Here is a 15,872-nt window from a genome sequence, read left to right on the forward strand (position 1 = left end):
CAAAGTGAATAACTAATTTGTCACATTAAAATGGCATATTCAAAAAAAAAATTTTAAGAATTCATTTACATCTTTAAAGGTTGCCTAGGCATCCAAGACGAGCAATTGGATGATATTTTAAATGTGATTGATAAAGTACAATACATTTAAACTGTTTTGGTATATCTAGGATTCTGTACCTCGCATACATTTCTAGATTTTATTTCTATACTGGAAAACCATTGAATGAAGAACAGTAGTTGTGTCTTTTAGTCTGTTTTGTGCCAGCTTAAAACAATTTTTTATATTCTACAGAGGAACTGTTGTTGAAGGATCCCAGTACATACAGGTTCTTATCCAATGGCCATGTTCCAGTGGCGGGAGTTGATGATAAGGTGGAGTTCGATGCAACGATGGAAGCCTTTGAAATTATGGGTGTCAACAAAGATGATATCAAATGTAAGTGAAATAACTTACAAACAATTAATGCTCCCAAATATGGTAGTGATATGCCTAATTATGGTAGTAATATGCTTAATTATGGTAGTTATATGACTACTTCATGTCCATATATGGGCATATCACATCTCATAAGGTTTGATAGTGTAGACAGAGCTTTACTTACTGTTTACTGGTACCTATAAAGTTAATTCTTTGGTACTACAGTAAAAACTCCATATTGGGACACCCTATTAAGAGGACACTTTCTTGGAACCAAACAAGATATATAGATATATTATAATAGCACTAAGCCAAAATTTGTTCCTCTATCTCCTTCTAAACCGCAAATCCGATACTAGCCCGTAATCAGGTAACACTTTTATGGGTCAGGAAGATGTCCTCTTAAATAGTGGTTCTAGTGTAATTCATTTTGTCCATTTCTTGTTTACAGCCATCTTGAAAGTTGTGTCCGGAGTAATGAAATTCGGAAACATGGAGTTTAAGCAGGAAAGAAATTCCGACCAGGCAACGCTGCCAGATTCCACTGTAGCCCAGGAACTGTGTTCCCTTCTGGGCATGAAGTATCTTGACTTTGCCAAAGCTCTCACCAGACCAAAACTGAAAGTAGGCCGAGATATGGTGCACAAATCACAGACTAAAGAGCAGGTTAGTAGTTTAAAGAGTAACTCCTGTGTTCACAAATTCCTCTCTCACTACATGTTTGTTATTGGTACTGCATCATGTTTATGATGACAGAGTGTATGATACCAGCCTTAGGGCATGGGTAACATGTTACATTATAAATAATAATTCTTGCATGGAAGTAAGTTGAGCTGTACTTACATGTTAATTTCATACATGCAACATTTTTGTTGGTGACAATTTTTATACACAATGTGCCCAATTTATTGTGATATTATTAGTACACCCTAAAAACCTCAAGTTTTACGATCATGGTGCTCCTTGTCATAACTTATAACTTTTCCATTCATCTTTTTATATATATTTCATAATTTAGGTTGAGTTTGCCTGTCAGGCCTTAGCCAAATCTATCTACGAGCGCCTCTTCAAGTGGATTGTGACGCGCATCAACCGTTCCTTAGACCGAACCAAGCGAACCGGCGCTTCATTCATTGGAATCCTTGATATTGCAGGCTTTGAAATCTTCAAGGTAAACACACATTTGTTAGTTAAAGTTATAAAATATGGATAAAAAAAAACATTTCTTCAATATTTTCCAAATTCTTGATGTAAATTTATTGAATCTGCTTTTTCTTTCTTCTTTTTCTGCTTTCTGTAATCATTCATTCTTTTTCGAAATACTTGATTCATCTAGGATAACCCATTGAATCTACTTTATACAGACAAGGAATTTGCATCACTGGTAATTCAAACAGGTGCAGACTGACTAACACTCTTTACTCACACCTTTACTCAAATTCTACTTACACTTTTACTTACACTCTAAACATAATTTACCCAAATTATGTACTCAAAACTTCTACTTGAACTCTTTACTCATGCATTACTCAGATTTGTTACTTTAATTGAATGCTCTACTCACACTCTTTACTCAGATGTTTACTTAAACTCTTTGCTCACACTATACTCACAACTTGACTCACACTCTCTACTCAAAATGTAACAAATGATTTATCATAGCCCAAATACTTTTCAGTTTACAAGACATTTTTAAAGAGATTTGTTACATGCTGTGTGTAAATAAAAGCATGAATTGTTACAAATAATAGATAGAATATTTTTAATTTGAGTGGGAATAATAACCAGCGTATGAGTATTTATAAATATACAATAATTTGTATTAGAAAAATGATTTTTTGTTCATTTTTGTTTGTTTTGGTTTTCGCATGTGAAACCTGAAGTGCTGTGATTATGATAATGATTATGATTATATTTTTTCCTTTGTTTTCTTACTCTTGATAAATTAATAATTTTGATTTTTTGTTAATTTTAGATGAATTCTTTTGAGCAAATGTGTATTAACTACACTAACGAGAAACTGCAGCAATTGTTCAACCACACAATGTTTATCCTGGAACAGGTTTGTCAATATTCTACATATGACTGGGAAGAGCATAGTACCTGTGCCGATTTTATGTGCATAATTTATATGATGTATTTATATATATTATGTCATATTAACTTTAATAGAAATGTATTAAAAATAAACCATTTTCTATCTTCTTTTTAAATTAAAAAAAAACTTATTTAATTTAAAAATTTAAAAATTATAATGAAACCAGTGCAAAATTGGCAATTACCTTTTCTGAATCTTTAATTTTGGAATGTTTAAGTAATGTCATTTTACATTAAAACACCTAAGACGATTGTGGGTCACATGATATAAATATTGATTCAGTGAAAGATGAAAATGTGTTGTTATATTATGTTATTTCATCTTTCACCTCATGACATACGTACATTGATCGTGCGTTTAGTGTCATTCTTCCGATTAACATCAGGAAATCAAAATCTACAGACTTGTTTAAAAGGCATCTGAAATCATATTTATTCCAGCAAATTTACTAGTGCTAGCGGTTCTGGCGTTGCGCCTTAGAACTTATCTTTCTGGAAAGAATTCGGCGCTTTATAAATATGAATTGAATGACATTGTTTGTACTATTACACAAATTTATTTCATCATTTATATACCATTGGAATTGTTTAAATGATGTCATTATATTGTATATGATTCATGTTTGTTCTGTTTCCAGGAAGAGTACCAGAAGGAAGGCATTGACTGGAACTTTATAGACTTTGGTCTTGACCTTCAACCCTGCATTGACCTCATCGAAAAGGTATTGTTATTGTGAAATTTTAAGAAAATCAATATATGGCCTGATGTGTAGACTTCATTCAAGTGAAAGTGTTTTAGTGTCATCCATAATAGATAATGTCTTATATTTTAAGTCTAAGGTGCTCTCCAGGTGAAATCCTGAAACATAATTATCACTTTCTATGGACCAGAGATCCGGCCATGGCGGTACACAAAGAGGAGGTTGCGTAGTTTATACAGTGACGTAACACGCTCGCTGAGACGTCAAATTACTGCTATTTTTTGCCTTTTTTAGTGTTTATCCTTAAAATTCAGGAAAGTGACATAGCCTATCGTGTGCGGCCCATCAATAAACAACAGTGTGCCAAATGTGAGCACGTACCATTCAGTGGTTTTGGAGGAGATACATGAAATTAAAAAAATTTAGTAGCATTAATATATAGATAATTTGATATTTTTTTATTTATACAGCAAGGAGGAATCCTGTCTCTTTTAGATGATGAATGCTGGTTCCCAAAAGCAACAGACAAAACATTTGTAGAGAAGGTTGTGAAAGAACATACAGGACACTCTAAATTCAAGAAGGCTGACTTTAGAGAAAATGCAGACTTCTGTATTATGCACTATGCTGGAAAGGTATACTCACAATTCAAATGGCCATAAATTATATGATACATTAACCACATTGACATTCTAATATAAGCATAAAATACATAATAAAACATAGGTGAAATAGAGATATACTCTTATATTGGGTTGAGAGGTGGAAAAATACATTGTTCTTCTCAGAGTTTTAGTGCAGGATTTTCCAAACCACTCAAGTGTGGCATAGACCCCATTTAAACTTATGATTTGGCCCAGCCCTGGATAAGCAATCATTAAGAGTAAACACTCCATAAAGTTAGGCCAGCCCTGAGCCGGATGCAGATCTGGACCACCTCTCGAGTAGGTCCAGGAGCGGCTTTTATGTTTCGGCCGGCTTATGCAGTAAACAGTGACCAATGGCTTGAGAAAATTAAGAAAAATGAATTTTCAGGGCCTAATTGATTAAATGTGAACCCGAAAGAGGGCCGACCCAGGACCCAATTGTAAGTGTAAATGGGGTCTTAGTTTGTAAGTACATAGCAACCTGCTATTTAGGCCTCCACTTTTATTAGTCTAATTTATTGCCTGTATCATCACCAGGTGAACTACTCAGCCACTGACTGGAGAATTAAAAACATGGATCCCATCAATGACAATGTTGTATCCATGCTGCAGTCTTCTCACAATGAATTTATCCAAAAGATTTGGATGGATGGTAAGTAACAGTTAATTAAACGGAGGATTGTTATTAGTTTATCTATGTTTTGATATTGCTTAGGTATTAATATTGTTGCACAGCATGATAATAAAAACAAAATTGTTCTGGAAAAGTAAAATCATATTGATAATCATAAATTCACTGTCTAAAAGGAGCTCTTGTACAATACAACTAGCCAACCACATCTTAAGCATATATAATTTTGTTTAGTTTTCAACCAGAAATCTTAAATTATGTATCAAAAAATTGAAAATATAAATCTTGATGTAACCTTTTGATTTGATATACTTTACACTTGAAAGAATAGTTACTAACTACATAATATTGACTGTAACTTGCACATCGTTCTTTGTAGCTGTCATCGTGAGCATGAGCGCCATGACGGGCGGTAAGAGCGAGAACGTGTTCGGACGTTCAGCACGTAAGGGCATGTTTAGCACGGTCAGTCAACTGTACAAAGAACAGTTGGCCAAACTGATGATTACACTGCGAAATACGAATCCAAACTTTGTTCGTTGCATCATTCCAAACCACGAGAAGAAGGTGAATGTTTTACATTTTGTACAAAAATTGAACCAAACATTGGTCCTAACATTATACTAATTTTGGTAACTAAACTTTTAATTGATTCAACAAGATCCATTTGCTGTGATAGGAGCCTCTTCTAGTATCAAATAGTACAAACTTGTTACTCAATGACACTGTCTGATGGAGTTTTATTTCTTTTTCTCTCTAGGCCCAAAAAATCACATCACCTCTTGTACTGGAGCAACTGAGATGCAATGGTGTACTCGAAGGTATTCGTATATGCCGTCAAGGATTCCCTAACAGGGTCATCTTCCAAGAATTCAGACAAAGGTATATACGCAATTATAACATATACAGGTTTCACTGTGCAATGTTGTCATGATTGTATGCCTCACACTACTGTAACAATGTACTTAATGAGGCACTTAATGGAATAAAACAATACACTATTAAGTACTAATGTATTATTTTTTCTTTACCAGATATGAAATCCTAACACCCACTGCTATCCCAAAAGGCTTCATGGATGGGAAGAAAGCTGTCCAGAAAATGGTAGGTTATTAAACTTTATTGGTGGCTAAAATATTTCTATAAACTACTATATTTGCCATCATTTTTGTACCAAATATGTATTGCATAAAACTCCCAGGTTGAAAGGTTTCTCTATTCTCCACATGACTGTGTTAAAGATTTAAGTGAGGAGGCACATATTAATGAATGAATTAACATGACATGTTCTCCTCATTACATTGTCATGGCCGTGATCTAATTAAATCTATTTACATCTAACATTTGTCGTTTTAGATCGAGGTGCTCGAACTTGACAAAAATCTATACAGACTGGGACAGAGTAAGATATTTCTCCGTGCTGGTGTGTTGGCTCACTTAGAAGAAGAACGTGATCTAAAATTGTCTGACATAATCACACGCTTCCAAGCTGCCTGTAGAGGCGTTCTTGCTCGCAGGTAACAATATAATTTAACGTACCAAATTGTATCATTGCCATTTGATTGGTCGTATCCTCACATTTAAGTGGTACTGCAAGTAAAAAAAAAAAAATTTTCATTAAAATTCAATACAAATTAATCTTTCAGAAACTATAAGAAGAGACTACAACAGTTGAGCGCAATCAGAATCATTCAACGTAACTGTTTGGCATACTTGAAATTGCGCAATTGGCAATGGTGGCGTCTGTTCACAAAGGTATGTGCATGTATTTGTTGATTAACATTCATTGCCTTCTGTTACTCGTTCTTGTGCCAAAGTATTTAAGTTGGCCCATAATGAATTGATTAAGTGTACTACACTATAATCTGTAACAAACATCCTAAACCAAAAATATAACATTAGAAACTGGATTAAAAAGATACATAAAACATTACTTTATTTGTTTTGTTATTGTTTTATTTTGGATGATCCAATGGAAAGAATGAATGAAGCAAAGATAATTCTTAAGCTTTTACTGAATACAGTCATGAGTGATAACATCACACCTTTAAATTATTTCATGGGTTTGTCTTGTTCTTCAAGATTTTGTTGTATTTATTTACAAAGATCATTTGTAAAATGTGTGGTGTTTTTTGTTGTTATGACAGGTCAAGCCGCTACTTAACGTAACCCGCCAAGAAGATGATATGCGCTCTAAAGAGGAGCAGCTGAAAAAGGTTGTAGACAAACTTGAAGTGATTGAATCCGACTACAAGGAGATGAATCAAAAGTACTCTCAAGTGATGGAAGAAAAGAATATTCTGGCTGAACAGTTAGCAGCTGAGGCAGAACTTAGCCAGGAAGCTGAAGAGGTCTGTAACAAAATCATCAATCACTTATTAATCATACCCATATTGAGGATATACTTTGCTGTGAAACGAATGAGTGAAAATATAAACTAAAAACTCATATTCAGAGTACACCCCTATTCAGAGTACACCCCTATACAGAGTACACCCCTATACAGAGTACACCCCTATTCAGAGTACACTCCTATTCAGAGTATACACATATTCAGAGTATACACATATTGAGAGTACACTCATATTGAGAATACACTCATATTCAGAGTGCACTCATATTCAGAGTACACTCATATTCAGAGTACACCCCTATTCAGAGTACAACCCTATTCAGAGTACACGCCTATTCAGAGTACACTCCTAATCAGAGTATACTCATATTGAGAGTACACTCATATTAAGAGTAAACTAATATTCAGAGTACACTCCTAATCAGAGTATACTCATATTCAAGGTACACTCATTAAGAGTACACTCATTAAGAGTACACTCGTATTAAGAGTACACTCATTAAGAGTACACTCATTAAGAGTACACTCGTATTCAGAGTACACTCGTATTCAGAGTACACTCGTATTCAGCGTGCAATCCTATTTACAGTACACTCCTATTTACAGTACACTCCTATTTACAGTACACTCCTATTCAGAGTACACTCCTATTCAGAGTACACTCCTATTCAGAGTACACTCCTATTCAGAGTACACTCATGTTAAGGGTACACTCATATTTAGAGTACACTCATATTAAAGGTTCCAAAGTTAAAATATTTTGTGAGGTGATAATCCAATAACATCTATATTTTATATCCAAATCTATTTCAGATGCGGCAACAACTTGCAGCAAAAAAGCAACAATTAGAAGATGTATTACATGATTTGGAGGCAAGAGTTGAAGAAGAAGAAGACCGTGGAATGAGACTAGAAGAAGAAAAGAAGAAGTTGGTGTTAAATATAGGAGACTTGGAGGAGCAGTAAGTCTTGTTATCATCAATAAAATATATATTATATTTTATCACTGCATTGGTTTCAGGAACTTAGAGGTAATCTCTTTATATTTGATTTCTTGCAGACTTGAAGAGGAGGAAGCATCTCGCCAAAAGCTTCAACTGGAGAAGGTATCTGCTGATGCTAAGATCAAGAAACTAGAGGAAGACTTAGCAATGATCGATGATACTTACACCAAGGTGCGTAACTCACATTACATGTAGGCTAGCTTGGAACAAAATAATATTTTCCTGATCAGCTGCAACAACTCTTTAAATCCCACCTTTTTAATTTGAACTTTCATCATAAATCTTTTGCTCTTTTTCAAAATTGTTTTGTTGATTGTTCAGGCACCCTTTATTTTGGACTATAATAAATTGGACTTTATTATTATTTGTTATTATATATGTTTTGTAATGACCTATGCATAATATTTTGTATGCGTGCCTGATCTAATCAACTATACAAATTGTTTTTTTAGCTTATAAAAGAGAAGAAATCGATGGATGAACGTATGGGAGATCTATCCATGACTCTAGCCGAAGAAGAAGAGAAAAACAAAGGCTTAGGGAAACTTAAGACAAAGTACGAGTCAATGATCAGTGAAGTGGAACAAAAGCTTCGTTCTGAAGAAAAGGTATGTATTTAAAATGTTTTTATGTTTTCAGTATCTAATTAATGGGATCTAGGCACATAGGCATAATTCATTCATTCCTCCTTCAAAGATTTTGAGTTCAATGTATATAGGTATTTAGCCCATGTATTTATATTTACCGTATTCATTGCCTTATGTTACCAAACCTGAAAGTTACCATTTTGGTGAGCTAACTACATTGTATCTTTGTTAGCTCCTCCTCTTTTAATCAAACTTGTTATCGAAATATTTTCTTTTTACATTTTGTGGACAGGTGAAGGTCTGCTTCGTCTTTGGTTTATTGAACCTCTTTTTTCGTTTTGTTTTTTCTTGCAATTAGGGTCGTCAAGATCTGGAAAGAAATAAACGTAAATTAGACGCTGAGCTGAGCGACCTCAAGGACCAAATTGCTGATCTACAGCAACAAATTGATGAATTAAGAGTGCAGCTTGCCAAACGTGAGGAGGAACTTAATGTTGCCTTAGCCAAGTAAGTACTGTTGGACAATAATTATGTTATCTATTATTCAGTTATGGTGCCTATGGCACAGCACCTATTAAGTGTCCCCTATTAGGGGTAGAGACCCTCCTTTGGGACACACCTAATAAGAGGACATATTCCAGTGAAACAAACAAGAAGAAACATAGGTTTTAACACTACAGCCTTAATATAGGTGTCCCCTAAATATCAGTATCAAGGGTTTAATACTGTAGTAAAAAAAAACTAGACTGAATGTAAGCTTTGAGGCAGATGTTATAGAATAAAAAACAAAAATATATATATAGTTCTCTTTGATTTTAGAATTGATGAAGAAGTAGCCCTAAAAAATGCTGCTCTTAAAGAGATCCGTGACCTCCGTTCACAAATGAAAGAAGCACAAGAGGATCTTGAGTCCGAGAAAGAAGCTCGTGCCAAGGTCGACAAGCAAAAGAAAGACCTTGGAGAGGTATGACGTTCTACTTCTTTGAAATATGAAAATTAACTTATAATACATTCAGTTCAAATAATGGTTTGTTTTGTTTTTTACTTGATAGGGGTGTATAACAAGATTGGTGATAGGGGTGTATAACAAAATTATTGATAGGGGTGTATAACAAGATTATTGATAGGGGTGTAAACAAGATTATTGATAGGGGTGTAAACAAGATTATTGATAGGGGTGTATAACAAGATTATTGATAGGGGTGTATAAAAAGATTATTGATAGGGGTGTATAAAAAGATTATTGATAGGGGTGTATAACAAGATTATTGATAGGGGTGTATAACAAGATTATTGATAGGGGTGTATAACAAGATTATTGATAGGGGTATATAACAAGATTATTGATAGGGGTGTATAACAAGATTATTGATAGGGGTGTATAACAAGATTATTGATAGGGGTGTATAACAAGATTATTGATAGGGGTGTATAACAAGATTATTGATAGGGGTGTATAACAAGATTATTGATAGGGGTGTATAACAAGATTATTGATAGGGGTGTATAACAAGATTATTGATAGGGGTGTATAACAAGATTATTGATAGGGGTGTATAACAAGATTATTGATAGGGGTGTATAACAAGATTATTGATAGGGGTGTATAACAAGATTATTGATAGGGGTGTATAACAAGATTGTTGATAGGGGTGTATACAAGATTATTGATAGGGGTGTATAACAAGATTATTGATAGGGGTGTATAACAAGATTATTGATAGGGGTGTATAACAAGATTATTGATAGGGGTGTATAACAAGATTATTGATAGGGGTGTATAACAAGATTATTGATAGGGGTGTATAACAAGATTATTGATAGGGGTGTAAAACAAGATTATTGATAGGGGTGTATAACGAGATCTTTTTATATTATTTTCCAGGAATTAGAGGCCTTAAAGTCTGAATTAATGGACTCATTGGATACAACAGTAGCCCAACAGGATTTGCAGCAAAAGAGAGAATCAGAGCTAGGTAATCTACGCAAACAGATCGATGAGGAGGGCAACAAACACAACCACCAAGTGACCGAAATGCGACAAAAGCACAATAATGCCATCGAGGAACTCAACGAACAGATTGATGCTCTGAAAAAGGTGCATATTTGTATTTTATTACAATCTATTTATTCAGAATATTAAATTGACATCGGTAAATGCTTAGAAAACCATTTTATAAATGGTAAATAATTAATTTTTTTTGTGTCCTAGTCGAAATCAAGTCTAGAGAAAAATAAGGCTTCAATGGATGGCGCCCACTCAGAGATCCAAAACGAGTTAAAGTCTTCAATACAAGCGAAACAAGAATCTGAAAGGAAACGCAAGAACTTGGAAGCACAGCTTTCAGAACTGAACGTACGTTTGTCAGAGATGGAACGTTCCAAGATTGAGTTCCAGGATAAGGCTACCAAACTAAAGGTAAATAAAAATAATAAAGAAATAGTTAATCAAGTCAAGTCAAGTCAAGTCAAGTATCATTTATTATCATTTGTTTTAGGAAAAACATAGAAATTCTGTTTGCTCTGTTTGAACCAGTATGAATTAGGTCGTCCTTGGAATCAAAAAGTGAATTGCACATCACAATATATGGAAATATGTATATAACTGGTAATAATATACTGTGTACATATGGGCACATTAAAGAACGTTTGGTACACTATTTGAAAAGAATAAGGCATTGTCTCTTGGTGTGCTGATCTGGTATGAGGTGCACTGCTGACTGCAGTGGGTCTGTGAAAGGCCTAATCCAAATTTCCTCAGTTTCAGTAACGGAAAAAATACCCTTTACCTTTCATTTGTTTTTTAGGCTGAGGTTGATAACACAGTAACAGCTTTAGAGGAGAGTGAAACCAAAGCATCCCAGGCTAGTAAGTCTTCCAGCTCACTTGTTGCTCAGCTTACAGAAGCACAGGTTTGTAATTACTATTTTTTACATTAATTTTCATAAAGGTTTGACCCATTTGGAACGATGTACTGTTTTACATTTCTCAGGGTACATACCCTGATTTTAAGTATGCATAAAATGAGCAATAACATTTTTTGTTACAAAAGTCACTGTTAGGTAAACTGCAGCATTAGCTATAGAATCTATGTGTTACAGGTATCATGTTTTTTTAAGTATGGCGTAAAAAAATATTTTTATATATAAAAAATATATAAATCCAAAGGCAAATTACTGAAAAAATAACAATGCTGTGGGTATCAGTGACTGGATCTCAATGGAGATACAAAAAAAAAGCGAAAAGCTTTAAAATCAAAACGATAAAGTAAAACAGCCAGAAAAGTTAGCAGAGCTTTCGGGCAACACTAGCCCTTCATCAGTATTATAAAAAATATATATCTATATCCTAAATATGGGCCAAAATATTAATAGCATGCCCTCAGTCACTCTCTGAATTTAGCTCTTTTTTTCTGAATTTATTACAAAATTAATATCTTTATTGGCAACAGGAAGCTCTGAATGAAGAGACAAGACAGAAACTGTCACTGAACACTAAACTGAGACAAACTGAAGAGAAGCTAGACCAGCTTCAGGATCAACTGGAAGAAGAGGAAGAAGCCAAAGCCAATGTCCAACGACAACTGACCAGTGCTCAAAACCAGTTGGCAGATCTTAAGAAGAAGCAAGCTGACGATTCCTCACAGCTTGATACGTCCGAAGAAGCCCGCAAGAAGCAGCAGCGTGAGTTGGAGACACTCCAGAACGAGCTGGAAGAACTCCAAGCTACTAATGATAAACTGGAGAAGACCAAGAGAAAGCTTCATGAAGAGGTATGTATTCATTATTTTTTAAGGCTCCCCCAACTGTTTTTTATCTTTCCAGGCATCTGCCTTCATTCTCTTAACTTTTCAATTGCATTGTAATTATTATTATTTTTTATTGTCAGAGTCTGTAAATAAATGTTTTTAGTAGTTTTCAATCTATTTTGATAGCTCTGGTAAATCACACAATTCCTCGCCTGTTGACCATACCTAGTACCGATTTGTTATCATTTTAAAAAGTATGCCATACAGTCAATTATCATTTTTTATTTTAGTTGGACGATATCAATCTTGATCTGGACAGAATGCGCAGCAAAGAGACAGAGCTGACCAAAAAGCAGAGGAAATTTGACGCCATGCTTGCTGATGAGCGTGCTCAAAAGGAACGTATTCAGCAAGAGAAAGAGCAAGCCGAAAGAGAGGCTAGAGAAAAAGAAACAAAGGTAGGAGACAGAAATTGTATAGCTCCAGACAAAAAAACTTGGATAGATGAGTAGTTAATTTAATAATATGTAATAATAAGTAAAATACCAGATAACTTTGGGCTGTATTTTTAATGGTAAAAATGAACTTTTTTGACCTCAAGAAAAGTCTGAATTTTGGAGAGTTTTTGGTTTCCAAAGAGTCTGGTATTGAGAGAGTTGACACTATATGTAAAAAAGTATTACAAACTTACAGATTAAAGAAAAATTGTTGCATTTTACTTTATTAGGTTATGAGCCTGAACCGTGAACTTGAAGAACTGCAAGACAAGCTAGAAGAGGTTGAGAGAACCTACAAGGTACAGAAACAGGAGATAGATGAACTGATGTCTTCCAAGGATGATGTCGGTAGAAATGTAAGTCGCCAAATTTTGTACATTTTAAATGTTCCACTAATTATCATTTTCTGTTTCTTTCATGATTATCAAATGCGCTTTCAAATTATATTTTTAGATTCATGATTTGGAAAAATCCAAACGCTCCCTCGACAGTCAAATGGAAGAAATGAGAACACAAATGGAAGAACTGGAGGATGAATTGCAGGCCACAGAGGATGCTAAGATGAGACTCGAGGTCAACCTCCAAGCTGCTAAGACTCAGTATGACCGTGACCTACAGGCCAAGGAAGAACAGGCTGAGGAACGTCGTCGTGGCCTCATCCGCCAGGTACAGAGCAAGATTTTTCTGTTTTGTAGAATCTTTTTATTTAATCTAAATAATGTGTACTAATTCTGAAAACCACCCTGACACAATATAAGTATAATCAACAATGTTTTAATACAGCTACGAGAAATGGAAGGTGAACTTGAGGAAGAGCGCCGCCAACGTGCTGCAGCAGTATCTGCTCGTAAGAAGCTTGAGGGCGACCTTAAAGAACTTGAGGGAATTGTAGAGAACGCCAACAGAATCAAAGAAGACAGCGTGAAACAGCTCAGAAAGTTCCAGGTATTTTCAAAATATTATTTTCCAACTAATCATTTATTTTTAAATATTTCTTTAATTTTAGTGTCTCTAATGTTGTTTATATTTAATATTGTGTTGTCATATTTATATTGATTTTTTTGTCAGGCTCAATCCAAGGAGTTGCTTTCAGAGTTAGACGAGACACGCCAAGGTCGCGACGATGCGATAGCCAGTTCCAAGGACCACGAGAAAAAATTCAAAGGCCTAGAAGCAGATTTCTTACAACTGCAAGAGGTGAGTTTTGATACATTGGTAAAGTGATGATGATTGATACAGGGATGAAAACTTAGCTTATTTGATAGAAGTGATTGGGTATCAGTACAGAAAACTAAGAAATATCAGCTTTATATATTTTGATAATAGTATTTTTGCTGATCAGCACAATATGAAATACAAAGTCAGAGTTGATAGTAGTGTATCTATTAAATTTCAGGAACTTGCGCTAGCTCAACGTGCGCGCCGAAACGCGGAGAGTGAGCGAGACGAACTCCAAGATGAACTTGGAGGCAACTCCTCCAAGGTCCAGACACTGACCGATGAAAAGAAACGACTAGAACAACGTCTCTCACAGATGGAAGAGGAGTTGGAAGATGAAGCTAATGCAGCAGAGGCGCTGTACGACAAGGAACGAAAACTTCTTGCGCAGGTAATACAAAATGGCCTAATCATCTTTATTTTTGATATTTTGGGGACAATATATCTTTATTTTCATTTCATTTTTGTATCTGTCAACCCCTCATTTTTATATCTGTCAATCCCTCATTTTTGTATCTGTCAACCCCTCATTTTTATATCTGTCGACCCCTCATTTTTATATCTGTTAACCCCTCATTTTTATATCTGTCGACCCCTCATTTTTATATCTGTCGACCCCTCATTTTTATATCTGTCGACCCCTCATTTTTATATCTGTCGACCCCTCATTTTTATATCTGTTAACCCCTCATTTTTATATCTCAACCCCTCATTTTTGTATCTGTTAACCCCTCATTTTTATATCTGTTAACCCCTCATTTTTATATCTCAACCCTTCTCCCTGGTTACCTAATTATTATGTTCTTTCCTGTACAGGTTGATCAGTTGACTGCTGAGCTTGAAACAGAACGCTCTTCTAACCACCATCTGGAAAACAACCGATCTACAATGGAACGACAGAACAAGGAGCTCCGTGCCAAGATCGCAGAGATGGAGAACGCGATGAAACTGAAGATGAAGTCTCAGATATCGTCGTTGGAAAACAAAGTACAGCAACTGGAAGAGCAATTGGACGTGGAGACTAGGTACTACCATCAACATTTTTAGTTTATAAGATTGATTAATTTTATGGCCTCTTTTGAATCACAAGTGACTATTGCATATCATTGGCGTCTATATCAAATGAAATACATTTAGGTCTCCAAATACCTTCAGCTGGCCTAATATGTCTTGTTTTCTAGAATGTATGGTATTCCTAATGTGTTTTTAATGGTAAAATAATTTGGGACCCTTTGAACCTCAAGAAAACTCTGTTTTTGGAAAGTAGAATCTAGAGCTAGATTACATTTGAATTTATAAATTTATTCAACAGAGAATTGGCTGTTAGAACTGCTAGAACGACTGAAAAGAAACTAGATTACATTTGAATTTTTAAATTTATTAATATTATTTACAGAGAACGACAATTGGCTGTCAGAACTGCTCGAAAGACTGAGAAGAAAATGAAAGAACAATCACTTAACATAGAAGAGGAGCGTCGCCATGCCGATTCATACAAGGACCAGGTAAGATATATATGTCATGACCTTTGAACTTGAACCTGATTCCTACTAACATTTCAAAGTAAACACATTATTGTACATATATACTTGAATAAAGATATTACAAAATCGGAATTTGTTCTATAAATAATGATTTAAAATATTAATTTATAAGGTCGATAAAGCCACAAACCGAGTTAAAATGCTGAAACGACAGTTAGACGAAGCCGAAGAGGAAACAAGCCGCATTAACTCCAGCAAGCGCAAACTGCAGCGTGATTTAGATGAACAAGTTGAGGCCAATGAGAGTCTGACTAGGGAAGTTAACCAGATGAAGAGTCGTATGAGGTAAGCCAAGTTTTGTAGTGTTTTACATGGACATTAACATTCCATTTTGTCATAATACATTTTTAGTTAATAGGTGACTATTGCTGTGTTTATTCTTTCATTCATTTTTCACTTCTGAAGTTCATGTAGAACGTGTAACA

The 15,872-nt window shown here is 34.8% G+C and overlaps 1 protein-coding gene across 6 annotated transcripts in view; it reads left to right on the plus strand.

Annotated features, from left to right (window-relative positions):
• The window catches only part of LOC140063529 (uncharacterized), a 45,541-nt gene that overhangs the window by 27,435 nt on the left and 2,234 nt on the right, over positions 1 to 15,872 (plus strand). For 4 of the 6 annotated variants that reach the window (XM_072109890.1, XM_072109891.1, XM_072109893.1 and 1 more), the window contains 32 exons: positions 295 to 438; positions 872 to 1,086; positions 1,439 to 1,591; positions 1,757 to 1,804; positions 2,396 to 2,482; positions 3,156 to 3,239; positions 3,689 to 3,853; positions 4,403 to 4,517; positions 4,876 to 5,063; positions 5,257 to 5,378; positions 5,531 to 5,600; positions 5,853 to 6,013; positions 6,143 to 6,251; positions 6,644 to 6,847; positions 7,663 to 7,811; positions 7,910 to 8,024; positions 8,306 to 8,461; positions 8,799 to 8,947; positions 9,260 to 9,404; positions 10,326 to 10,538; positions 10,653 to 10,859; positions 11,248 to 11,352; positions 11,892 to 12,212; positions 12,479 to 12,646; positions 12,916 to 13,041; positions 13,139 to 13,351; positions 13,469 to 13,630; positions 13,754 to 13,882; positions 14,082 to 14,294; positions 14,720 to 14,928; positions 15,300 to 15,408; positions 15,560 to 15,732. In XM_072109890.1, the coding sequence (XP_071965991.1) occupies positions 295 to 438; positions 872 to 1,086; positions 1,439 to 1,591; positions 1,757 to 1,804; positions 2,396 to 2,482; positions 3,156 to 3,239; positions 3,689 to 3,853; positions 4,403 to 4,517; positions 4,876 to 5,063; positions 5,257 to 5,378; positions 5,531 to 5,600; positions 5,853 to 6,013; positions 6,143 to 6,251; positions 6,644 to 6,847; positions 7,663 to 7,811; positions 7,910 to 8,024; positions 8,306 to 8,461; positions 8,799 to 8,947; positions 9,260 to 9,404; positions 10,326 to 10,538; positions 10,653 to 10,859; positions 11,248 to 11,352; positions 11,892 to 12,212; positions 12,479 to 12,646; positions 12,916 to 13,041; positions 13,139 to 13,351; positions 13,469 to 13,630; positions 13,754 to 13,882; positions 14,082 to 14,294; positions 14,720 to 14,928; positions 15,300 to 15,408; positions 15,560 to 15,732 (4,927 nt within the window). The remainder of the gene's footprint in view (positions 1 to 294; positions 439 to 871; positions 1,087 to 1,438; positions 1,592 to 1,756; positions 1,805 to 2,395; positions 2,483 to 3,155; positions 3,240 to 3,688; positions 3,854 to 4,402; positions 4,518 to 4,875; positions 5,064 to 5,256; positions 5,379 to 5,530; positions 5,601 to 5,852; positions 6,014 to 6,142; positions 6,252 to 6,643; positions 6,848 to 7,662; positions 7,812 to 7,909; positions 8,025 to 8,305; positions 8,462 to 8,798; positions 8,948 to 9,259; positions 9,405 to 10,325; positions 10,539 to 10,652; positions 10,860 to 11,247; positions 11,353 to 11,891; positions 12,213 to 12,478; positions 12,647 to 12,915; positions 13,042 to 13,138; positions 13,352 to 13,468; positions 13,631 to 13,753; positions 13,883 to 14,081; positions 14,295 to 14,719; positions 14,929 to 15,299; positions 15,409 to 15,559; positions 15,733 to 15,872) is intronic. The other 2 variants (XM_072109892.1, XM_072109896.1) reach the window with 1 other exon arrangement.

Source organism: Antedon mediterranea, chromosome 1 (genome assembly GCF_964355755.1).
Source record: "Antedon mediterranea chromosome 1, ecAntMedi1.1, whole genome shotgun sequence".
NCBI classification, from domain to species: Eukaryota; Metazoa; Echinodermata; class Crinoidea; order Comatulida; family Antedonidae; genus Antedon; species Antedon mediterranea.